This window comes from Camelus bactrianus, chromosome 16, assembly GCF_048773025.1.
Source record: "Camelus bactrianus isolate YW-2024 breed Bactrian camel chromosome 16, ASM4877302v1, whole genome shotgun sequence".
NCBI classification, from domain to species: Eukaryota; Metazoa; Chordata; class Mammalia; order Artiodactyla; family Camelidae; genus Camelus; species Camelus bactrianus.
Genome location: NC_133554.1, coordinates 58,354,561 through 58,380,159, shown reverse-complemented (window position 1 = coordinate 58,380,159; position 25,599 = coordinate 58,354,561). Strand labels below are relative to the sequence as shown.

Below are 25,599 nucleotides of genomic sequence, written 5' to 3'. Positions count from 1 at the left end.
CTTACATGTGGAATCTAAAAAATACAACGAATTAGTGAATATAACAAAACAGAATCAGACTCAAAGATACACAGAACAAACTGGTGGGAAGAGGTGGGAGGGGCAAGACGACAGGGGCAGGGGGTTGACAGCCGCAAACTACCAAGCACAGAATGAGCGGCGAGGGTGCGCCGTCCAGCGCAGGGAGCGCAGCCGGCTCTGCAGGACAGCTGGGGCGGAGCGGGACCCCTGACAGCTGCGCGTCACTGCGCTGTGCACTTACTTGCATAATATTGTGCATCAGCTCTCCTTCAGTTTGTGAAAAGGGGGAAGAAAGAAAAACATACGTTCATTCACTCATTCATCGAGGACCTGTTCTCCGACCGGCTACCACGAGCAAGCACCTGGCCGGGTGCCTAGCGGGTGGTCTGCAGGGCGGGAGGCCCAGCTCCAGGCGTGGAAACAACGAAGGCACGCGGTGGGGGAGGCAGGGGGCGGGCGGGCGTGAGAGTGGAAGGCACTGCCAAGGAAGCCGTCTGTCCCCGGTTTGATTTCTGTGCTTCCCAATTCAGGCCAAGGTGGGGGGCCATCTGCTAAAGTAGGCACAGAGAAAACATTTTCGCTGTGCAGAAAATTGGCTTCTGAGGGGAGGCTGCGTGCTCAGCACAGAACCAGCCTGCACAGGAGATGCCAGGGGCACCGGGCAGGGAGGGGTGCAGGGAGGGAGGCTCCAGTCAGGGCTGCAGGGACGCCCCTGCTCCCTCCCCATCCTTGCTAGGCCCCCAGCCCCGATGGCCAGGGTCTCCAGCGCGTCAAGCCCGTTCCTAAAACTTAGGGTCCTTTGCATGGGGCTTGTGTGGAGGGGCAACCGCTCCCTCCCTCATGACAGCTTTATTGAGATGTAATCCACATGTCGTAAAACTTACCCATTTACTTCAGTGGTTTTTGGCAACTTACATTACTAGTTTTTTAAATTGTGGTAAATACACACAACTTAAAATGCACTACTTTAACCATTTTTAAGTGTACAATTCATTGGCATTAATTACACTCACAATGTTGTGCAACTGTCACCACCGTTTATTTCTAAAACTTTTTCTTCACCTCGTACAGAGACTCCAGCCATTAAACATAAACTCCCTGCCCCCACACCCAGCCCCTGGTAGCCTCTAGTCTGCTTTCTGTCTCTATGAATTTACCTCTTCTAGGGACCTCACACAAGCGGAATCATAGTGTTTGTCCCTTTGTGACCAGCTGCTTTCACTTAGCATAGTTTTCAAGGCTCATTCGTGTTGTGGGCTGTGTCAGAATGGCGTTCCTTTTTACAGCTGAATAATATTCCATCGCATGGACAGGCCACGTTGACTTGTCCATTCACGTGTTGGTGGCTACTCGGGCTGTCGCTGCCTTTCGGCTGCTGTGAACGCTGCTGCAGCGAACACGGGTGTGTAAGTCTGTTTCAGTCCTTCTTTCGATCCTTTTGGGTACATACCTAGGAGTCGAATCATGTGGTAATTCTATGTATAGGTTTTGAGGAACTGCCAAACTACCTTCCACAGTGGCTGCACCATTTTACATTCCCACCAGCAACGTACTAGGTCCCAAAGTCCCCCCAGCACTTGCTGCTCCTGCTGTGGCGGGTGTCACTCGATGGCAGCATCCCGACGTGTGAGGCGCCTTACGTGGCTCTGGTTTGCATTTCCCTGATGATCAGCGACGCCGTGTGACATCACACGGTGCTAGTGGTGTAGCGATTTTCATGTGTTTTGGCCGTTTTGTGTCTTCTTTTGCAAAATGTCTATTCAAACCCTTTGGTCCTTTTAGAATCAAGGGCTTGCTTTTTGCTGTTGAGTTACAGAAGTTCTTCTAAATTCTGGATATTAACCCATTATTTGGACATGTGCCTTGTGAATACTTCCTCCCATCCTGTGGGCTGTGTTTTCACTGTCTTGATAGTAGCCTTTGATACACAAATTTTTTTATTTTGATGACGTCCAACTTACCTTTTTTTTGTAACTGCCTGTGTTCTTGTATCATATCCAAGAAATAATTTGCTTGACTAAAACCCTCCGTATCTTCGACCGACCATCCCCGCTCAGTGTAAATCAGCCCGTGGTTCTCTCTCCCTGCACCCGTGCTCCCGTGGCTGTCCCTGCACGGCTGCCCCACCCAGAACCCGGCGGGCAGAGGCCGTGTCTGTTTCCTTCCGCATAGAAGCCCCTTCTGGCTTGAACATTCTTGGCTCTGGGCTTTGCTCTTCAGAATTCTGGTTCTCTAAGAATCACAGAATGTTAGCACAGATGTAGAAAGGAAAAAAAAAAAAAGCAACAGAAACGCCCTTTGAAATAAAAACCGACTGCGTTCCTACCCCAGGGGAGCTGGTACGTGTCACAGGCCAGCTTGACTCAGTTTAGGAAAATGCCCCAGTGGCTAATTGTTGGTCTGGAGGGTAGGCTCACCCCCTCTTCTGCCTCCAGGGGTCCAGGCAGGAAGGAAGAGGTGAAGGGAAGAGAGTGCAGGGCTGCTCGCACAGCAGCAAAAGGGCCTGCCGGCTTGCAGACATCCTGGGAGAGGAGAGGTGAGAGTCCGGGGAACACAGAATTGGGGAATGAAAAGACATGAGGGGACGGAGAAGGGCCGGCGCCCAGCCGCCCAGAAACTCCTGTGTTGTCACCTGTGGCGGAGCTGCTCGTCGCCCCGAACACCAGTGAACGCCCCCTGCCCAGACGGCCCGGGTGTGCCATGCTTTGCACGTGCAGGGGTTGCGTGGTGTCCAGTGTAGCCCTCCCCCCACATCGAGTACGCAGCAGAAGCAGGAAACGTGCAGGGACGTGACCCGAGAAGCACGGGGTCCGCATGGGACTCTGGATTCTCCACTATATGTGGATGGGGGCTGTACTGGGGTGAATAGTGTCCCCCCAAAACTCATGTCCACTCCAGAGCCTGTGAATGTGACCTTATTTGGAAACAGGGTCTTTGCAGATGCTGTCAAGCTAAGATGCAGTCATACCGGAGCAGGCCCTGATCCAAAGACTGGCGTCCCGGTAAGAAAGGGGAAATGTGGTCGGAGACATGCGGACATGAGGAGAAGGCTGAGTGAAGACAGAGCAGAGACTGGGGTGATGCGTGTACAGGCCAAGGGCTGAGGCCTGGAAAGGGGCCTGGACCAGACTCTCTCTGAGCCTCCGGAAGGAGCCAGCCCGCCGACACCGTGACTTCAGGCTCTGGCCTCCAGAGCTTTGAGGGAATAAATTTCTATTGTTTGAAGCTCCCCAGTCTCTGGTATCTCATCACAGCCCAGCAATGAACAAAGGGGCCAATGTCCTTCTATTCCAACAGCAACGGAAAGGGAGGCCCCCAGGCCGAAGGCTGGGAACACCAGGGGCCGGTGCTGGCTGGCATGGGGTCCCTGCCTCCAGCTGCGGGCTTGGCAGGCCCCCGAGCTCCGGTTTCCCTGCTCTTTAGGGCTCAAAGGTCACCAGACTGTTGGCCCCTCAGCGTCTGGCAGTGGAAGGGGGAGGCTGAGAAGCCGTCTGGTCAAAGCCACCTCTGCACGTCACCCACCCACCCGCGACACCTCAGGTCTCTAAGCGCTGCAGCAGAGACAGCGGTGCGAGTGGGGCCACTGACACCGGAAACGCCTGAATGCTCCAGGAGGGCAAAGCCGCCCCTCGAAGCATCCCCTGCCCCCAGGAGCGTGATGCCCTGGCATGTGACCAGATGCTCCCTGTTGTGGGTCTGGTGGAGGCCGCGGGGAGGGGAGGGGCCGGAGGACGGAGGACTCAGGCGGTTGAAGGGGAGGCAGTGGCCAGGAAGGCAGGATAAAGGGAGAGAAGGAGGCGGGGCAGGGAGGGAAGCCCAGGCTCGGCCATGTGGGTCCCCGGGCAGAGGGGCGGGGCCTCTCCCACGGGGCAGCCTGCTGGGCCACAAAGGACAGCAGAGCGGCGGGAGGGCCTGAGCGAGGAGCAGCTGCAGGTGAGGCGAGGGATAGCTGAGGGTCAGGTCACAATCTCACAGGGATGGAAAGGAAAACAGCAGCTGGCCTCAGTGTTGCGCTGACAGCTCCAAGGCTAACTAGTTGCCACCATCATCAGACGGGGCCGCTCTGCAACCGTGATGGATGGAAACAGGGACAGGGGGCCTCTGCAACTGCATCTGAACGCAGACAGAACGTAGACACTGTCCAGACCTCAAAATGGCCCCCCGGCCCCCCTTTCTCACTGACTGGAGTGGGTTTACCACCTTCAGCCTCAGCTTCGCTCTGGTCTCCTGTCTTCTAGACACACGTTATTAAGACCCCCCGACTGTGGCATCGCCCCTGCTCCCCGAAGCCTCCATCCCAGCCCGCTCCCTTGATCCTCCCCAGGTTCCCCAGCACAAGCCCATCCCCAGGGTCCTTGCTACACCTCTCGCAGACACCCCCTGGCTCCCCACGGCGTGCCGCCTCCCTCGCTTCATTCTCTGCAGGCGTGCTCCTGGGGGTCCTTGGACGGAGGGTAACCGACACCTCACACACCATGGAAAGGACTGTAGGTCTTACTTTGAATCATCTGGGAGGCCACTGAATGGCTTTACGCAGAGAAATGTGTAGTGATTTTTGAAAAGAAACGTTCTGGGAGACCTGTCAGGAGGCTCCGTCTGGAGCGCTGGCATCTGAAACAGGGTTCTCTGTGGCTACTAGGTGGGGGAGGGGCTCCTCTGCCTCCAGGACAGGAAGGAGTGAGGACGGCCTCTGTGTCCCAGAATCTCGTTCTAAGGGGCTTCTGAGAAAAGAAGTCAGCTGCAACGAGGTGGACAGGGCGTCTACATCTGCTCCAGGCAGCCAGGGAGATAAGCACCTTAGTGGACAGCGCAGAGATGCCTTCCAACTCCTGCCACCCCAACCCCCCAGCAGAGGGGACACCGCACTCAAGACACCCTTTAGACACAGTTTGTGGAAAAGACAAAATCAACCCAGACTTGCAGGCACCAGGGAGCCAGGACATAAGGCTCCCCACAGGTGCCCATGGGGTGGTCTGAAAGAGACCATGCTCAGGGCCCTGGGCATGCTCAGCTGGGAGGGCTCAGGGGCCAGGCTTGTGAACAACTGAGCCCCGCCCCCCGGGTGAGAGGGGAGCTCAGAGGCAGGAGTGGACCTCCCTCCCTGCCCCAGTGCATGCATACATTGCTTCCAACCTGTGCTCAGGAGGATGGGCTAGCTAGGGGCTTCTTCCAGGGTGTCCCCTTGTCCTATCAGGGTGAAACACGGGGTGGGTGCACGTGGGGCCCTCCTTTGGTTACTGGTCTCACAGCATGCCCAGTGGTCCCTAAGGAGGACAGAGGCAAAGTGTTGGCGTTGGGCCCCTGGCTGCCTCCCCTTCTGACCTGGCCGCTTCTCCCAGTTCTCCTGGGACCCTCCCATGGCTGAAGGATGGAGCCCTCTGTTAGGTCCGCTTGCTTGAATTTCCCTCCCTCATCTGGACTGGCAGGTTCCTCAAGTCTCATCTTGACCCTGTTCCCACCGCAGCATCCCTAGCCTAGAAGGTCGAGAGAACTTGGGACCGCAGAAGGAGCATGGAGCATGGAGGGCTCAATGCCACCGGACCCCCGCTGCACGGGGAAGGTGGCGCTCTGGCAACCAGAGGCCACTGTGGTACAGCTGCATCAGCGCGCGCGCGCACGCGTATGTGTGTTGGGGGAGAAACAGTGGTGTTGGGGAGGGAAAACCCTTCAGTCACATCAGGAGCCTGCATTCCCATGCACACATGAGGGTCCACGGAGCACCAGCACATACATAAACTCTATTTGGAAAAAAAAGTATATGCAATATATTGAGAAAAGTCTGGGGAAAATACTCCGAAGTGTCAACAGTGGTTAGATCTTGCGGTGAGATCAAGGATTTTTATACTTTCATGTTTTTACACCAAACATGTGTTGGTTATATAATTTAAATTTTATTTATTTATTTTTAAACCAAATTCTCCAGCCAACTGTGCTCTCCCTCAGTTGCAGTAACTTTCCTTTGAGCTGGATCTCTGGGTGAACCCAGGGAACGAAGACTCCCTCTCAGCCTCCTAGGATTTCACATTCGTGATTTCAGTCCTCTTTCCTTGGACAACTAACGCGTTGGGACGGCGTCCCCGTCTTCAGGGAGCTTGCAGCCTAGTGGCATTCTCTCCCCACGACCCGCTCCTCCCTCTGGGTTGGGCAGAGGTTGGGGCTGTAAAGGGAGGAGGCTGCCCACCAACCCTCGGCTGTCCAATCTCCAGGTCCCTCTCTCCTTCCCCTCCAGCTGATCCCAGCCCTGAACCTGAAAGGGAAGTAGGCAGAGGGGACGCTGCTGAGGTCTGGGTGTCGGCGCCGGGATGGGGGGAGGCGTCCCCTGCAGGGATGGATGGATGGAAGCAGGACCCAGGAGCTCCCCGGGCCCTCCTCCAGGGCGGGAAGGGAGATGAGGCTCGACGCCGGAGACCGCGAGAAAACGGGGGCGCAGGGGCGGCGTGCACGTCGGTCGGGAGGGTGTCCGGGAGAGGCGGGGTAGCCCTCCCTGGGGTGTCGTCCGGGGCTCAACCTCCGGGGCGGTGGGTGTAAAATGCTCGGACAACGTTAAAGGGTCGATTGGGCTTTCTGCGCCCTCCTGCCCTCAGCTGCCCCCGAACCTTCGGGCTAGGGGGCCTTAGGGATGAACGCCTGCGACCCCGAGAGCAGAAATAGCAGGACCTCGGCCGCGCGGCAGCGCTCTGGGGCGGGACCGCCGGGCCCGGACGCGGGGCGGGGTTGCCACGGCAACGCCCTCGGGCGCGCGGCGATTGGCGGAGGCGCTCCCGCGAGAGCTTGACCTCGCGGCTTCCGGCCGGCGCGGGCCGCGGGGCCGAGCTTCCGGTCCTCGCGACCTCCTGGACTCCACGCTCACGTCCACTGGGGCTGCCCCCCGTGCCACCGAGATAGCCCCAGAACTGGCCCCTTCCCCCTCCTCCGCCGCTGCCGCCCTGGCCCAGGCCACCTTCAGTCGCTGGCGTCCCGCCTTAGCCTCTGGCCGGCGTCTCCCGGCTCCGTCCTCCAGTCCATTCGCACCGCACAGCAGCCCGCGGTCAAGTGGTGTCCTTGTCGTGGCTCCCTGCCTCCCCCAGAGTGGGAGTTGGGGCCCTGCCCGTCTGCCACTCCCTCACTGCTCCTCCACTTCAGCCTCGCTGGCCTGCCGGCTCCTGGCTGATCTTGCTCCGTCCTGCCCCAGGACCTTTGCACTTGCTGGTCCCTCTGCCTCGGACACGCCTCCCAGTATGTCAGCACGACTCTCGCCTCCTTAGTAAGGTGACCACCTGCTTAAAGTTACGCCCCACGTTCCTTATACTTCTTGGCCTGGTTTTCTCCGTAGGTCTTATCATCAACCAACGCAGATGATAATGTACCTATTTAACATGTTGTCTGAAAGCTGCATGGCCAAGAGTTTGTCTTGTTCAGAGCTAAGCAGGTGCTCAGTAAATACTAAGCAGGTGGAGGAGGGGTCTTTTCTCCTCTTCCTCTTCTTCCTCCCCAAGAAGGGTGGTGAATCCCTTGGGTGATTCTCTGGAAGGGGAACCAGCCTGGGTTGGGTGACTGCCCATGTGCCAAGTGCCTTACTTTCAATGTCTCACTCCCAAAGAGGGAGTGGGAGGCCGGAGGCACCTCAGGGAGCCCTAACCTTCAAAAACAGTCACCCTCGGCTCAGAATCCTCTGGGATCCAGATGTCACTGGTTGGTGCAGAAAGCCCCTCCTGTGTGCCTGGCACTGCTGGGTGCTGAATTGAGCGGGGAAGGCCTGGTGCTGCCCTCAAGGCTCTCAGTCTGGTGGGAGGGACAGACAAGAGTAATTACGGCCACAGGGAGGGAGAGTGCTGAGGCCGGGTGAGTGCGAGTCATAGCGGGAGAAGGAAGGTGGGAGAAGAGCGGCCCTTCTGGCATGAAGTGTGCACCCTGGACAGTGATCACTGGTTCCCCACTCTGCCTGATTTGATTCCTGGCATCCAGCTCCTGTGCCTGAGAAGCCTGCTCTTCCCAGGGCCCAATGCTGATTCTCAGGCAGGAAGCCAGATGAGCATCCAGGGCTGCCCAGAATTGCATCCAAGAGTCCGGACAACTGGCTTCCCTGTGGGTGTGGGGACTGGGGGAGGAGCTCTTTGCATGGCGTTTGGCTTGGGCGAGCCAGGGCAGCCATATGCTGCCAGACTCACGGGAAGCTGGCCACAGGCCACCCGGGCAGCCAGATTCTCCCAGGCCAGTCTGTGGCTCAAAGGCATTTCCTTCAGGAGACAGAGCCACCTGGCTCCTCTCCTCCTTCCCTCCCTCCCTCCCTCCCTCGCAGCTCCCAAGTCAAGGGTTCCAGGGCTGCGTCAGCAGGGGGCCATGCTGCACTGTCTTGGCGTGGGGCATGGTGGCCTGGAGTGGACATCTGGTCTGCCTCAACCCCCACAGCCAGGGCATCTGTGGCCCCATGGAACACAATGGCAAGGAGGCACACTGGCACTAGATGAAGGCCACGTTCTGCTGTGTGCCTGCCAAGTGGCAGTGCACCCCCGGCATGCCCGCCTGGCATCGTGCTTGCCACTGAGGCTTCCTGAGGGCCCTGCCTAGTCAGGGCTCCCTCTGCTCAGGTTGAGGGAAGGAGGGAGGGATGGACATTGGTCATGACTGATGACACAGGCCAGTGGGATCCTGAGCCCGAAAATGGTAGGAGAGGGGTGTAGCCCCCGGCCCTGGCCAGTATGTGCCCTCCCGGCTGGCAGAGGCATCCAGCCTGCTCTGCAGGAGTCAGATCTACAGCCTGAGAGAAGGCTTCATTTTACAGATGGAAAAACTGAGGCTCTGAGAGCAGACGGAGGCGAGTGTGTGCTCTGGAGCTTTATCTTGTTTACTGTTAGCACAGGGCTGAGGCCTTTGTCATTAGCCCCATTTTACAGAGGAGGAGCTGGGGGCTGGAGAAATGAAGTGCCGTCTGCACGCAGTCCAGGGGCAGCCCCTTATCTGGCCCTGGCTGGCGTGGGGCTGAGAGAGAGCCAGCGGTGCCCACGCTGGCCCATTTTGCCACGAGATGGAAAAGTGATCCCAAAGAAGCGAGGCTGAGGGAGGGGAGACCCAGGATCAAAGGTGACCCTCCCGCGGGAAGCAAGAAGTCCTGAGGCCCATCTGGGCCGGGTAAGTTCAGAATGAGGATGCCAAGTGCAGCTGTGGTCACTTGGGTCCTTGCTGCGCCGGGTGCCCCGCCCCTCCCTGGTCATTGGACTTGCACTTGGTCACCCGGGTCCTGAAGAAATAGGCAAAACAGGCATCTTTGGTCTCTACCTGGGGTTCAGACGAAGCCATCAGGGTGACCCGTGCCCTCCTCTGCAGCCTCTCCCCTGCCAGACCTCCCCCACAGGCCCTTCCCTCCCTGCATGTCCACCGTGGGAACCTCTGCCCAAGACACATCGCACCCTGGGTCTAATCCCATTCCAGACGTGGAGGGGAGCCTCCCTCACCACCATGTCCTCCACTGTCATCAACGATGACATGACTTGGTCTCACCCCTTCAGGGGCCAGGCGGGTCCAGTTGGGGCAAAAGGGGCAGCCTGTGCTGGGTGACAGTGACACTGAACAGAACAGAGGTCTGAGGGGCAGGAGAGAGGTGCAGACGCCTCCAGCCCACCCCCCCACCCCCCGTTGGGGTCAGAGAAGGCTGCACAGCGGAAGGGGCTAGTCCTGAGACAGGAGAAGACCCTCCCAGCCATTTCACCCCAGCCAGCTGCCCTGGGGGGGAGGGTCTTTCTGGCAGCTGAGTGCACATCAGGGTGGAGGGAGAGGCTGCCTCTGGGGCCAGGTCGAGCCCTGAGAAGTGTCCATGTGCTTCGAGCCCGAGGCTGACGGAGTGCCACTGAGCTCATGGAAGCAGCTTTTCAGCAAGTGCCTTGAGCTTTCTTAGAAACAGGCTGAGTATAAATTATAAATAAACAAACGAGAACTCTGCAGCAGGGCGTGGGCCAGCAGGAAGAGGGGAGAGACTGGAGGCAGAGACCTCACTTAGGAGCTATTATCCACTCTCCTTGAACTTGAACCCTCCTGCCCTCTCTCCTGCCAGCCTCTGCCTCAGGGGCTTGTGGGCTTCCCGCTGAGGGCATCCTGGGGTCTCAGGCCTCAGGGGCTGACCTTTGCCCGCCTGCAGGAAGAGGCTCGGCGCAGACCCCCACGGAGGGAGGCCCACCTGGCTTACACCACTCAAGAAAGTCAGGCCTGAGTCTCCCTTGGACAAAAACAGGCCCCGGTGGACACTCATCTGTGTGGGAGGTGTCTCACCAAATGTTTGAAGGGGAAAAAAATCCCATTTTCTTAGCTTTTTTTTCTTTCTATTTTTTGATTATTTTTCTAGATGACTTCACTTCTAAGAAGGGTGTAGGGGAGAGGAGGAGCAGGAGGGAGGGGGACAAGGCCTGAGGAGGGAGGCAGGCGGGTAGCAGGCCCAGGAGAGAGGCCGCGGGGAGAGCGGGGCCGGCACGCCCCGACCGTGGTGCCCCCTGCCCAGGCGGTGAGCCTCTCCTCCTCCTCACCCCGTGGGCCTCTTGGCCAGCTCCACCCCCAGAGGCCCCGGGGCAGGGACAGCTCTCATCCAGCTGGGTCAGCAGGGAAAGGGCCTCTAGGAGTTTCACTCTGGGGAATGACCTCCTTGCCCCAAGAACAGAGCGGGGAACCAGCCTGGAGCCAGCAGATACCACTCTCAGTACCTTCACAGGAAAGAAAGCTACTGCTTGGTGGCCACACCTCCGGGAGCCACACCCCCACCACAGGGCCTCTGCCACTGGGCGCGGACCAGGCAGCCCACGGGTGAGAGGGCACTGCTGCCCGAAAGCCGGGGACCCTGCCGCCACCCTTGCTGGAAGAGAGGTGCGGGGGGATTGGCTTCCTGCTGCCTCCCACTCCTGAAGCCGTCTGCTCAGGGGAATCTGGTTGGAGCAGCCCAGGGACAGCAGCCCTGGCTTCCCCTTGAGAAGGAGGAGGGCAGGGAGCCCTGCAAGGACCCCTTTAGTCCACAAAGGTCTCCTCCAGCCCAAATCCCCAGCCGCTGCTGCGCTCCAAGGGAGACACTGGCCCAGCCTCTGGTGGCTGCTGGCGACCCTTGGTGGGCCACTCCAGCCTCTGAGCCTCACGTCTCCCTCTGCCTTTCTCTTCTGACACCTGACCACCCTAACCCAGGGTGATCTCATCGCTCATCTCAAGGTCCTTAACTTGGTTATACCCGCAAAGGCTCTTACCCTGAGTATGGTCATGTTCTGAGGTTGCTGGTGGACGCATCTCTTGGGGGCCCCATTCAGTCCACTCCAAGAGGCACGAGAAATGGGCACCGACCACGCGGGCCCAGGGACGAGGGAGGAGGGAAAGAGGTGAGGCAGGGGTGGCAGTGGGGAAGGAAGTTTGGGCCGGAGAAGCCAGCCACCCCAGCTCTGCAAATGTGGGACACCCTCTGACCTCCTCTTAGTTATTGAAACCAAGTCAGCTTGCAGCTGCCCAGACAGTCTCCCACCAGCCCAGTCTCCCCATTGTCTTTCCCCAAGGCCAGGCCCCATGAACAGCCCATCCCCTAGAGGGCTCCCAGGCCCCCCGTGCATCTCAGACCCCCAAGATCTCCAAGCCCAGGAGACGGAGGAAGCTGCCTGCCGCTCCTGCCCTGGCACAAGGGGGAGGGTGGGTCCCACAGCCCCTCTGTCTCTTGACGCCCCACCTCACAGAGCTTCCTCTCCCCTCCCCCAGAGCCTCCCTCTTGGAGTCTGAGCCATTTCCTCTGATGGGGCTCATCTCTGTCCTTGGCAGACAATGCTCTCAGAGATAGAGAACCATCAAGATGCACGGGTCAGAACCAGAATATAAAAACATCTGTACACACGCCGCGGTTTGCACGGCCCTTTCTCCTGCACTGTCTCGTTGGATCCTCACTACTGCCTTCGAGGGAGATATTAATCCCATTTTACAGATGAGGAGACTGAGGTTCTGAGAGGCTTGACTTGCCTGAGTTTACACAGATCCGAGACTTGAACCCCAAACATCCAACTCCGGGTTTTCTTTTAACACTCTTCCCACCAACCCACCACTCTGGGCTCGTTCCCATGAACAATCCTGTCCATGCCAGGGCTTGAATCCTCTTAGGGACAGGGGATTCACCACCTAACAAAACAGTGAGTTCCACGGACAGGCCCAAGTGTCAGGGAAGCTTCCTTCACTGCGGGAAAGCCCCTCCTTCCCCATGTCGCTCAGCCCCGCTGCTCAGTCTCCTCCAGGACACATCTCTCCATTTCTCACCCCCTTCTTGAAAACTGGGCCCTGGCTTCCAGGCCGTCCTCCCTAGGAGGGCTTCTGGTATCCTGATGCCCAACCCACAATGGCAAGGACACAGGTCCTTGAGTCGTGAGGCAGCTGTGGAGGGTGACTTTGGCAGGTGTCCCCTGGCACTGTGCCCGCTCAGGCAGAACTAAGGTGAGGGCTCTGCCACTTCGGAGGTGGCAGTCTCTCTGCCGATGACCAGAATCTGAGGGTGAGGCCCAGTCATCTGGCCACCTTGGCCACCTCGGCCACCTCGGCCACCTCCAGCTGGAGCCACCTCAGGCACTCCTGGGCAGAGCAGCCACCCTGCTACAGCACAGTGGCAATGTCATACTTTGGAAAAGAAAACCGGCTAGCAGAGGGGCCGCGGAACAGCTGAGCTGAGTCACCACAGCCAGGCGGAGGCGGCTGCAGGGGCGGGTGGGGACCGCCCAGGGATGGAGGAAGGAGGAGGGGACCCCCCAGCCCACCTGGCGCCCTCCCCTGGGCTTCTGGAGCTGTGGAGGGGCCAGGCACCTGGCAGGGGAGGCCTGGGGGTGGGGAGGACCAGCAGGGTTGCACAGCCAGCTGGCCTCGGGCTCCATTCCCGCTCAGCCACCAACTGACCCCAGGCCTCCGCCAGCCATGCAGTCTTTCTAAGCCTCAGTCTCCACTTCTGTCTAACGGGGGAATGGCTGCCTGCCCTGGCTACTGTGCCGATTACTGAAGGCCACGGTGCCAAGTGCTCAGGGCAGTGTCTGCCACACGCCGGGGGCTGAGCCAGGCCCCACTGACTCTGCTCACCGCAGTCACGAATGAGAAGCCCTTAGCCTCCCGGGGCAGGATTCTGGGTTTGCCACCCTCTCTGCCCCAGGCCCTCCAGGTGGCCCCTGAGCGTGATTCTGAGGCCACTGGTGGCCTGGGGCTGTCTCCTTGCTGACTTTCCCACATCTCCCCACTTCCATGGGCCCCAGTTCCCCAGAGGGTCCCGGGTCCAGTGGGCTGGGCTGGGCTGGGCTTTGGGGCAGCCAGGTCTGGGTCAGGGGCAGGGGTCCCCTACTTCAGTCAGCATCCTGCCCAGCAGCCCTGCCCCCATCGCCTGATGGGACCCTTGCTGTGTGGTTCCCGCTCTGGCACTGAGTCCCACTCTGCAGAGTGACCAGCAGAGTGACCTCGCCTGACACACAGCGCTTCCCTAACCAGACTGTGCTGGCGTCCCCCCACCCTCACACCCTGGCAGGCGGCCCCTCAGATGGCAGGACACCCCATCCTGCTGAAGCTCCTTCAGGTTCTGAGAGGAAAGAGACCAGCCCGAGGTCACTTGACCAGTAGTGCCTTCAGGCCCTGCGTCCCCTTGGCGGTCTTACCAGGATTTCCTGAGCCCCCCACCCAGGAACCAGCACCACGGGCCTCACCCCAAACTGGGAGCCCCTGTGATCCCAGCCCCTCCCTCCAGCGAGCCTGGCTCTCCCCAGGCAGGTGCCTGCCTCTCCCGCCCCCACGCTGCCGCGGGAAGGGGTTCCTATGGCACCCCTTCCCCCGCACACACTTAGCTCACTGCAGCCCATCTGCCCCGAGACAGTGAGCAGCAGATGCCTCCGTGCACAGCGGTGCCTGAAGCTCGGCGGCCCAGCGCCTGCCGGACGCTGTGTGCGTGCCAGCCAGGCGCGGGGGCTCACGCGACACTTGGCTGGGGCAGGGGCCCCGCATCTAAGGCAAGGCCAGGAGAGGTCAGGCCACCCAGAGAGCCCACCAGGGCTGGGGACCAGGGTGTCCGTGGCTGGAATCAGCGCTTCCCTTGCACTGCCCCCCTGCCCCCAGCTGCCTGGGAGGGAGTTGGCGGGTGTCCCCCTTGGGGGACAGGGTCCTGCAGCTCCCTGACCCCCTGGGGAAGGCCTGAAGTGTGGGGATTGGTGGACCCCAAGGACCAACCCCATGGGGCCTGCCACTGTACAAAGTGTGTGTGAAGGCTTGTGGAAGGGGGTTCAGAGCGTCCAGCTCCTCCCCAAGGGTCAGACCCTCGGTCAGTACTCATGGGGCAGGCTCCTCACTGGCAGTCTGCCTTAGACCCCTGTTCTGCAGGGCCCCTGGCCTCATTCCAGGCCCCCTCAGCTCCCTTCTCTCTTTTCTGACTTCTTGCAGCAAACGGGGGCAGGTGGCCAGCAGGGCCAAGGGACCTAGGGCTGGGCCTCCTTGGAGGTGCTCACAGTTCCTGGACCCAGTGGTCCCAGGACTCACCTGCTATTTTCCAGGATGCATGTGGCCAGTTGGCAGAGAGCCTCGTTTCTATGGCAGCAGGCTCCAGCCCCGGGCCTGGGAGGAGGGGCTGGCTGCGGACCCCAAGAGCCCAGCCTTTGCCTCAGCTCTGCTCTCCCCAGCCGAGGGCAGAGCTACACAGCCTGTGGGGGCCAGAACACTGGAGGGCCAGCCCAGCCTGGGGGAGGGGAAGTACGGGGCAGGGGAGGCTGCAGTACCCCCGCACACTGATGTGGGGTGGGGCACACACTCTTCCGTCCTCAACAGAAACAGCAAGAGAGACTGGCCAAGTCTGGAGCCCTACGGACTCTGGTTTGATCTTAGCTAGGTTTTCCTGATTCTGGAAAGAGTAAGAACATCTCAGTGATGTGCACACAGGGTTGCCGGCTGCCGAGCCCTCGCCTTGTTCATGGCCTTTGGCCGTGCGAGAGGTGCGGGGGAGAGGGGTGAGAGGGGTCTTAGGCTGGTGTGAGCCAGCCAGCCTGGGGCAAAGGGCTGGACAGCTTGGCTTCCAAGGACCCCATTAGCTGACACCCCAGAAGCCATGACAACCAAAGCTCACTCCCAAGCCCTGCAGCCTCCCTCTCCCCACCTTCACCCTCTGGTCCCCCTCCTCCCAGCGCCCCCATGGTGCAGGCACGCACTCGCCCCCGGGCCGCCTCTTCTCCCCTCACATCTTGCGTTTGTTTTGCTTCAGCAGGGCTCGAATGGGGACACGCTGCACTCTCACAATTGGCAGCTTCCTCCGATCCCCCCCACCACTGAGGTGCCATATGTCAGTGTCATGAGTAAGCATGAGGCTCCATGGCTGGGGGCTGGGAAGTGGCAGCTGCCAATCACCTGCCGAGCAGACGTGGGGTGGGGGCTACCAGAGGGTGGGGGTCACCACTAACGGAGGGGCAGGCCAGGTGGGGGGAACATGGGCAGAGGCATGGGAAGAGGGTGAGATCAGAGTAGGGTCACTGATCCTCACCAGGAGGGACACATCCCCAGAAGATCAGGGTGTTTCCTGAAAACAAAGCAAACCCCAAAAGGCATGGTGTGACCATGTGGGGTGGCCAGAGTCTAAGCCCTGCCCCTCAGCCTCTCATCTGCTGTGTGCCCCTGGCCAGCCCACGCCACCTCCTCCAGGATGCCCTTCTCCCTGTGCCTCCCCCCCCAGCACATGCTCCATCTGAGCCTACCCCTGGTGAGCTGGGGGCCAAGGCTTCACCTGTGGGGAGAAGGGGAACCAGATTCAGCCAGCACCTGCGTTTAGGCCGGCAAGGCTGCACAGGACACCATGTGCCCTCAAAACACTCCTGCAAATGGGGGGCTATTAGCCCCACTTCACAGGTGAGAAAAACAGGATTTGCAAAATTTTAAGAAACTGTCTCCAAGGCTTACGGCTCGGAATCGTGTCTCCAGGTTCTGCCCAGGCCTGCCAGTTCACTGCCAAAGGCTCCGAGCGCTGGGCCTGGGGTGCTGTCGTGTCTGTGCTGAGGTCCTGACTGCCCCCCGCCCAGCCCCTCACCCTGGGACCTAGCAACTCCTTTTTCACCCCCCTGCCCCGCCCTTAGCCCCCTGGAGTCTGCCCTTCCCTCCTCCCTGCCCTGAGGATGCTCTTATCCCTCCGGAGCCTGCAGAAACCGCACAAGTCATGGACACTTGCCTGCGTGTTTATCCTTCCCCAGCGCTACCCCACCCCCTCACTGCAGTGACCAGTTCGGGCCTGACCCAGCAGGTGGCTGTGGGACGAACGAAACAATGGACAGAGGCAGGCTGCAAGGCGAGAGCCCTGTGCTGTGCGCCCCAGCACGACTGCAGAAGTGTGTCCTGGGGAGATGGAAGCCAGGCCCCACCGGCCCCACACCCAGGCCCTTTCCCTCATTCCCAGCCCTGCTGGAGGCTGAGGCAGGCGAGTGCGTGGATCGGACTAACCGCTCTGGGGTAATTGGCTGTCCCTCGCCACCAGCATGACGGATCCCACTTGACATTTCCCTAGATAGTTAATTGATACCCGAGTAATTTGTCATGGAGACCTCATTATATGCCAACTGGGTCCCCTAAGCCGTCAGCGTCTGTGCCCCAGAAACAAGATTGGCAAGTTAATAATGGAGCCTTAATCACGCCATTCCCTGCTGGCACTGAAAGAGAATTATTCGGAGACAAAATGGGGTGCTGCTGGGAAGAGACAGTGCTTCCTTAGGGCCTTGAGGACTGCGTGTCCTGAGAAAGCCTGGAGCTACTGCATGTCCCCGAGAATGTCCCCTGCCCTCACTTTCCCCAACGAGGTGTGCCTTCTTCTGGTGGCCACGCTCTTCCTGTCCACTGAGAAGCGCCCCTCCATAAGGTGGGCTGTGCTGACTCTCCTCCCCGGCTCAGGCTGGAACAGCCCCCCTCCTCCAGCCACAATGGGATCAAATCAAGCAGCGATCACAGTCCATCCAGAACTGAAGGCCTGGGGATTTTGCTGCAGCCTTTGGCATAGACAGGTGCACTTCGCCTGGGAACACTTCAGGGGAGAAAGTCAGCCTGGGGCTGCTGCCGGCCATCCAGCAAGCAGAGGGGAGGCCCCTTGTAACGGCACAGAGGGAGAGGGCAGATGCGTGCCAAGCCAGCCACGCACAGCCAGCTTTGCCCTGGAGTGAACTGACAAGCCCCTACTTTTGCTTAAGGTGGTTTAAGGCAGCTTCCGTCACATGTAATCTGGTGAATTCTCAGCTCAAACACCTACAGGGTCTTACTCCAGCCTGTCTGTAGAACCCATGTGGGGTCTGCTCACAAGAGCAAGAGGGGCCCAGGGCAGGGAGAAAGCCTGGTGCAAGGCGGCGAGGCCTGGACATAGTGGACGCAGGTGGGACAGGCGGGAAGCTGGAGCACCAGGGGCGTGGCCGTCCAGGCCGACATGCGGCCCTGGCTTCAGCACCGTGGACAGCGGCGGCCTTGCCCCACACAAGGAGGCTCTCCCACCTACCTGGGAGAGAGAGGACAATGCAGTCCATCTAGAGGCTGCTGACAGAGGCCTGAACAACGTCACGGTGTCCTCGGGCCTTAGAAACAACTCTTCTGGGCACTTAAAGAGGCCTCCTCCCCGGGCCTCCCCGGTTTCTAGGGCGGGGGCCGGGGTGGGGTCACAGCTCTCCTGCACCTGGTTCCTGAGAAGACACCAGATGACACATGCCAACACAGCAAAGGGGAGGCTCAACACAGGAGCGGGATGAGGGTGGAGAGCAGTGCCTGGTGATGGACGCGCAGCAGGTGCACAAGCAGTGGAGACGGGGGTACAGGAGGGGTGGCGTGTATTAGTTATGTTTTGCTGCATAAAGATTTATTCTAGAACAAAGATCTATGATCTCACACAGTGTGTGAGGGACAGGAAGCAGACCGGCCAGCTGGCTCTGGCTCAGGGTCTCTTGTGAGCTTGCAGTCAGATGACAGCCAGTGCTGTGGGCATCTGAAGGCTTGACCAGGGCTGGAGGGTGCACTTCCAAGATGGCTCCCTCACATGGTGAATGGCAGGTGGGCTCGGTTCTTCGCCAGGTGGACCTCACAGGGCAGTTTACGACATGGCAGCTAACTTCCCTCAGAGTGAATAAGGAGGGGGAGAGAGAAGGAGGGGTACCATCCAGACAAAAGTCCCAATGTGTTTAGGCCAGGATCAGAAGTGACACACCCTCACTTCCGTACCCCCACTGGTCATACAGATGGACCTGGTCCAGCGTGGCCAGAGAATACACCAGTCCCAGGAGGTGTGGATCCCTAGGGGCCACCTTGGAGGCTGGCTACCACAGGCCTGAAGAAAAAAATAAACTCAAGATGGCCTGATGCTTTTAACTGTCCCAAAAAGAGATTTATATTTCCATTGCAGGGTTTGTGAATAAATAAGTAATGGGTACACAGAAAATAAACCAACCCCAAAACATGAGGCAATTATCCAGTGCAGGAAAGACGAGAGGTTGTACAAGAAAGAAGATGTAATTACGATACATTACTCAGCTGTGAACGGTGCGTGCAAAGAAAGAACAATGCAGACACTGAATTCTGATTCAAGCAAAATGAGATGGGTGGAAGGAAAGTGTGTGTGTGTGTGTGTGTGTGCGCGCGCCCGCATGTGTATGAGGGGCTATGTGAGGGAACAAACTCTCAAGCCCCACAGCAGAAAGTCAATGGATAGTTTCTAAATCTAAAAAACCCCAGAAAGTCAGCATTAGTGTGTTACTTAGAAGTAACAAAAACAGAACCACCACCTACCCTCCAAAAAATACCCCTATAAAATAACAAAAATTTGCCTCTGAGAAGGAGCGATCAGGAAAGGAGAGGAGTAGGTGAGTAAGGAGCTACTGGGTTTTCATTTCCAGTCGCACAGAAGTATTTGACTATTTAAAGTATTTACATTAATAACCTTGATTAAAAAAAAACCCACCAAAACACAGTGCAATTCATGTAACAAAAACACAAAAACATTGCAGCCTGCTCCCCACCAGGTGCCTGCAGCCCCAGGGAAGGGCCCAGGGAGCGACGTCCTCTTCCAGGGCAGGACCCCCTCGTGCACCAGATTCCCTCTCTGAGCCGCTCCTGGTCGCTTGCCCGCCTGTCTCCACCCGCACCCTTCCCCCATAGCCTGCCTCCCGCCTTCCCGCCCCCTCCCCATTTTTCTCCTGGTTGGGTGGGGAGGAACCAGCCAGGGGAGGGCCCAGCCCTGTCCACAAGCAACAGCTGTGCCCTGGCCCCTCCAGCCCGCAGGCCCCGCCCGGCCCCAGGGTCGCCCACCGTGACAGGGAACTGCGAGAAGTGGCTCCTGCTTCCCGGGAGGTGAACCAGGGATAGCGGGCGGCGCTCCATCACTTCCACGGCACCCCGCTAATTACCCAGAGTGCTATTCATCTGGGTGTCACTGCTGCCGCATGCCTGTGCCTTTAATTAATAATCTGGTAAAACTCCATGCAGGGCCTGGCCAGGGGCTGCTGGGGCTGGGCCAAACCTGCAGTGGGTAGACCAGGCAGAGAGGCCCCCCCACCCGGCCCCCAACCCCCAACAAGTGCAGAGGCCTTGGGCCGGAACCCAGGGCCCGCTTCCTTGTCCCCGGGTGTTCCCCCACAGGCCCCAGGTGAGTCCCTTTAGGGACACTTCCAGGAGGAGGCTGGAAAGCAGACCCTGAGGGGTGTGTGTGCACAGTGACTGGGGCCAAAGGCAGGGGAGACTGGCTCCCCCAGAGCCCAGGCTGGCCCCTCAGGCCCTGGAGGGTTGAAACCCCAGAAGCCTGGGAGGGGAGGGGAGGTGGGGCCGAGGATCCCAGCTCAGACCCGAGCCCAAAGAGGCCAATGTCAAAAAGTAGGGGGCAGAGGAGGGGTCCCCGAACAGCTAGGAACACGGCCGGGCCTCCTCCCTGGGGCTTGGGTTTGACCTGATCACAAAGGGCCACTCCCAGCCCTGGGTATCCTCCATTCCTGCTGCTCCAAGAGAGGGGAGGGGGACAGACTGGGGTGGTGCCCTGAGGGGCCTGGGTGTGACCTGCAATGGCCCACCACCTCGTGGTAGCCTCTCAATCTCAGTCCCCGGGCGGAGTGTGGACTCTGGGAAGGGGCACAATGCCTGCCAGGCTAACAGGAAAATCGATTTGGATCCAACCTGAATTATTGAGTGGTTCGAGACTTATTCTTGGTTCTGGGGCGGGCTGTGGTCTGTGAAGATGGATATTGTCTCGGCCCTATTTTTAAGGTTCTGTGGGAAGGAGCCCAGACACCGCCACACTTAGGGCCCCACGTGGCCTGCAGGGTAGACCCCTGGAGGTGGGGGTGGAGGTGGGAGGGACATGCGGCCTCCAAGCCCCTCCCACTCCCCACCATGCTGCTTTCCGGCGCTCCCACGGACCCCAGAACCCCTCCAATATGAACTCTGGCACCCGGCCCTCTGAGAAGCTCAGGCTGTATCCATGCCCACCACCAGGGTAGGCACTGGTTGGGGGGACATCTTGAGGGTGGGGAGAGGGCGCTTCAGGCAACACTGACTGCTAACATCAGGAGTGACAGAGGACACCAGCACACCATCACAGACACAGAAAGAAACTCCATGAATAATTACATGCAACACCTGGGCAGTCTGGATGAAATGGACAAATCCCTAGACACACACAAACTATGGGCTGATTCAAGAAGAAACAGAAAGTCTTCACAGAACTGCAACACGCAGAGACTGAATCAGTAACCAAAACCCTCCCAGCAGAGACAAGCACAGGCCAGGGGCCTTCCCTGGCGACTCTGCCCAAGGCTTCAACAAGAGTCAACGCCAGTCCTCAGCCTCTTCCCGAAGAGAAGAGAGCGCTTCCTCGCTGTCCTGTGAGGCCAGTGTTGCCCTCACGGCAAAGCCAGACGGAGACACCACAGGAAAACTGCAGGCCCGTGTCCCTCATGAATATAGAAGCAAAAATTCTCAGCAAAATACTAGCAAATCAAATTCAGCTGCATAGTAACAGGATTACACACCACGGCCAAGTGGGGTTTATTCCACAAATGCAAGAGTGGCTCAGAATATGAAAATCAGTCAACATGACAACACCCAACACTAACAGAGTGAAGGCAAGTGAACACTTCAGCAGGTGCAGGAAAAGCACCGGCCAGCCCAACGCCCCTTCATGAGAGAAACAGAAAAGCCAAGAACGGAAGGAACTCCCTCAACCCCACAGAGGGCATCTACGGAAAACCCACAGCCGACACCACCGTCTGGGCGAAGGACTGAAAGCTCTCCCCCTAGGGCCAGGAATGGGCAAGGGTGTCCGCTGCCCCCACGTCCATTCAGCACCGCGCTGGAGGGTCTAGCCAGGACGGTCAGGCAAGAACACGCCATAAAGGGCACTCGGATTGGGAAGGAGAAATAAAACTTTCTCTATCTGCGAAAGACATGACCTTATACATAAAACTCCTGAAGCACACACGCATGCACACACGCACGCACACACACACACACACACACACAAATTAGAGCTAATAAATGAGCACAGCAAAGTTGCCGCATACATGATACAAAAACCAGTTGTATTTCTATATAACAGCAGTGAATTATCCAAAAATAAAATTAATAAAACAATTCCACTTACAATAGCATCAAAAAGGATAAAACAGTAATAAACTTAACTAAAAGAAGTACAAGACTTGTACAATGAAAATGATAAAACACTGTTGGAAGAAACTAAAGAAGGCGTAACTAAGTGAAAAGACACCCCGTGCTCAGCGCCTGGAAGAGGTGATCCGCTGAGACAGCAGTGCTCTCCAAACTGGTCCGTGCGGTCACTGTCAAAACCCCAAATGCATTTTTTGGGGGCGGAAATGGACAAGCCGGTTCTAAAACTCGTACAGAATTACAAGGACCCCCAGATAGCTTTACACAAAAATTACTTCAAAATGGGTCAAAGATCTAAACATAAGAGCTGAAGCTACAGAAGTCTTCGAAGAAAACAAAGGAGGAAACGCATTTTTTGTGACGTTGCATTAGGCAACGGCTTCTTCACTACGACACCAAAAGCACAAGCAACAAATGAAAAACAGATTCATCAAATGTTAAATCTTTCATTTATCAAAGGGCATCATCAATAAAATGAAGACAACCCACAGAGCAGGAGGACGTATCTGTAAATCGCACACCTGGAAAGGGTCTGCTATCCAGGACACACAGGGATTTGTACGGCTCAACAATAAAAAGACAGGTAACAGGTTTTAAAAGGGCACAGGATTTCAGTGGACGTTTCTCCCAGGAAGACACACAAACAGCCCACGTGCACACGAGAGGCGCACAGCATCGCCAGTCATCAGGGAAATTCACGTCAAAACCTCACCCAGATACCGCCTCACCGGCACGCGCGCGTCCAGCAGACAGACGGTGGCAGGCGGAGGGTGTGCAGAAACAGGAGCCCTGCGTGCTGGTGGCGGGGCTGCAAAAAGGCACGGGTGCCATGGAAAACAACAGGAAAACACCACAGCTACTCCTCAAGAACGTAAACATAGCGGCACCACGGCCCCCAGAAATTTCACCCCTAAGAGAACTAAAAACCTAAGTTCACACAAACACTTGTGCATCGATGTTCGCAGCAGCACCGCTAGTAACAGCCCCCACGATCCAAACATCCGGCAGCGGGTGAACGGATGAACAGAGTGGCCTTATCCACACAAGAGTATTATCTGGCCACGCAGCAGTTCAGACGAACCCTGAAAACGCTGTGCTGAGAGAAGCCTGACACAAAGGTCACATGCTGCGACTCCATTCCTATGAGGGACCCAGAATGTGCAAGTTCACAGAGACAGGAAGCCAGCTAGTGGTGGCCAGGGGCTCTGTGCCACAGCCACCCTGCACGGGGCTGCCGCTGCCCGGGGAGGAAGGGCGGCGTGACCCCATCAGATGCTCCAGCTTTGCCCCAGCGCTGTTGGTACAAAGCCGCCAGGCCCAGCCAGCTCTGCCTGGCTCCCATCCTGCACACCCACACCCTCCCACCCCCTGGTCCTGATGAGCTCTGGGCAGGGAGAGGGCTCCGAGGAGTTAGGAGGGCAGTGGTGGTGGAGCACCAGGCAGGGGATGAGCTTCCCGAAGCCACCAGAGCACAGCGTCCTGGGCACCAGGATGGGGCGCATCTGGGGCGGCTGAGCGCCCTCGGACTCAGCAGGGGTGTGAATGAAGCAGCAGCTGCCTGGGGCCCCAGCCAAGTGCCTCTGTTTCCCACGTCCTTGGGCACCCCCCAGGACCATGGCTGTGTTCAGGTGGGGATGACCCCCAGGAGCCCCGCCCAGGCCTGCCTGTGCCCAGTGACCGTCAGGGATTTTAGGGAGGCAGCCCTGGGGGCCTTCTCCGGCCCCGAGCTCCCTTCACGCCTCTGACCGGACCCTAGGCCATCCGTCCCTCTGACCGCTAATGTCTCATCGAGGAGCCCAGCTGCTGCTGGACACCCACCACGTTCCATGTACTGGGAACGGACTGCGCTGCTGCCGGCAGGGGCGCCACGCAGATGCTCACACTCAGTCCTCAACCTGACCGAGCGTCTGTTCCCCCACAAGAACACAGGCCCCTCTTGGAGCGCCATCAGATGCCATGTGCCACCTTCTCTGCTGGGAGACAGACCGTGAGGGAGGGGGAGCTGGGGGCACTGTGGGCACAGTGAGCCGGAAGCTGCAGGTACCAAGGTGCGGGCTCCAAAGCCACAGGAACAGCACCCCGGAGCCTGGGCAGGGTGGGCAGACGGCCCGGGGCCTGCTGGGGAGGGCGGGGTGAGCTGCGGCTCCCTGTGCCCCCCAGGCTGTGATGAGCAAGTGTTTTTCTCAGGCCCAGAACTGGGAGGAGAGAGGAAGCTGAGGGGAGAAGAAAGGTGTGCCCGGGCAGACACCTGGGGAGGCAGCATGAGCGGGACCGCAGATCAGTACCTGGGACAGTCCTTCCCGCTACAGGAGCCCCCTTGGAGGCACTTGTGAAATATGCTGGAACCTGCCGGGCCTTCGAGTGCAGCCAGAAGCACTTGGGTGGCATCCAAAGGCCCTCTGGACCTCACCGCCCCAGACCGAGGCTGACCCACCTCCTACTGCAGTGTCCGACTAGGGGCTGCTGAGCAGGGAGCCCCGCCCCGCCCGACACCAGGCTTCAGGAGCGCAGGTGAAGCAGGAGGGGAAGGCGGGCAGCACCCTGCTGGCCCGAAACCCCAGGCTGCCTTGCTCACTTGTCCCCTTTGCTTCTTTCAGGAGCCGAGGCCCCAGAGGAGAGCTCCCTTCTCATCGTGAGTGAATGGAGAGGCACCGGAGGGCCGTGGGGGGAGTGCCGAGACCCGGGGCCTCCCTGGGCTTCCGGTCCAGGCTGCAGAACCACGACAACCAGCTCCTTCCCGACAGGCAGGGTAAGTGGCAAGACAGACCTCCGCTGGCTTCCTCATCCCCTCAGCAAAGATTCCAGGGCCCTCAGGGGGCCTGGGGGGCGAGCCGGCAGGTGGAGGACCGGGGGCTGCTTGGGAGGCACACAGGGACCTCCACTGGGACTTCAGCTAACACTGAGAGGAGTGGCCAGGCAGGGGGCCAAGTCAGGGACAGGGCTGAGCTGCTTTCCCAAGTGGAGATGAACTTGGAGGCTGGGTGAAGAGGCTGGCGGGGATAGCGAGCCGGGCTGGCAGGAACAGGGGAGAGCTCTCGGCACCTGCACACAGTGGGGCTGTGGCCTCAGTGGGCGTCCTGCCCTCACAGCCTCAGGCCAGGGCAGCACAGCCCGACACCCATCCCCTCGGGTACTGGCGCTGGCACTCTGTCTGGCACCCCATCCCTGCAGCCAAGACTGCCTGCGCGTCCCCCGACCCTCGGGCCCTTTCCAGGCTCTTCTCCCCTTCGTCCAGGACCCGTGGGTGCCAGCAGCCACCCCAGGCTGGACCCTCCCTGGCCGGGGTGGAAGTGGCTCCAAGTGGCTGGCCGGCGGGGAGAGGAGGGCTGGGTTATAAATGAACACCAAGCAAGTGGCATGTGTACTCGGAGGAGCAGATGGGCCAGGAGCCCTGGCCGTGCGCACAGTCCGGCAGCTGTAAGCCCACCTGAGCGCTTTCAGAACGAAACCAAAGCAAACACCAGAAAACTCGCGGTGAACGCCAAGCCCCTTCCTGCGCTCCTGGGAAGCTAATCTCAGGCGCTCTCTCCGGGCCTGGCGCTCGGCCGCGTGAGCTCCAGCCTCCGCTGAGCTTGCTCCAGGCCCCCAGGCCTCGTGACCACGGAATGAGGTGGCAGCCCCCTGGCCCATCTGAGCAGGGCGGTGCCTGCTGTGGCCCCATGTCCTGGGGCCAGGCTGCCCGCTTCTGGAGGGCCGCTCCCCAAGTCCCTACAGATGAACTGGAGCGGTGCCGTGGGCAGCCCGAGAGTCTTCCAGGCGACCAGCTTGGGCCACCCTCAGCCCTGGCCCTGGGCGTCTGGGCCTGGGGCTCTCTGGTGTGTCCTGGGGCCTTGGCTGTGGGCTTCAGGGGGCCTGTCCTTACCTGCCAGCTCTTCTGAGACTCCCTCGGGGCCTGCCCTTGGCCTTGGTGCCTTCCTGCTCCTGGTAATGACATTGAGAAAGGGCAGCATCAAATGCCAGAGCCCCCTCGCTCCCCAGGTAGGCCCT

At 59.1% G+C, this 25,599-nt stretch overlaps 1 protein-coding gene across 13 annotated transcripts in view; it reads right to left on the bottom strand.

Moving 5' to 3' along the window:
- ENDOV (endonuclease V) overlaps positions 1-25,599 on the bottom strand; it is a 90,394-nt gene that overhangs the window by 52,873 nt on the left and 11,922 nt on the right. For 6 of the 13 annotated variants that reach the window (XM_074343902.1, XM_074343906.1, XM_074343907.1 and 3 more), the window contains 2 exons: positions 25,475-25,533; positions 17,779-18,073 (listed from right to left, as the gene is read on the bottom strand). In XM_074343902.1, the coding sequence (XP_074200003.1) occupies positions 17,799-18,073; positions 25,475-25,533 (334 nt within the window). In that variant the 3' untranslated portion in view covers positions 17,779-17,798. The other 7 variants (XM_074343904.1, XM_074343910.1, XM_074343909.1 and 4 more) reach the window with 7 other exon arrangements.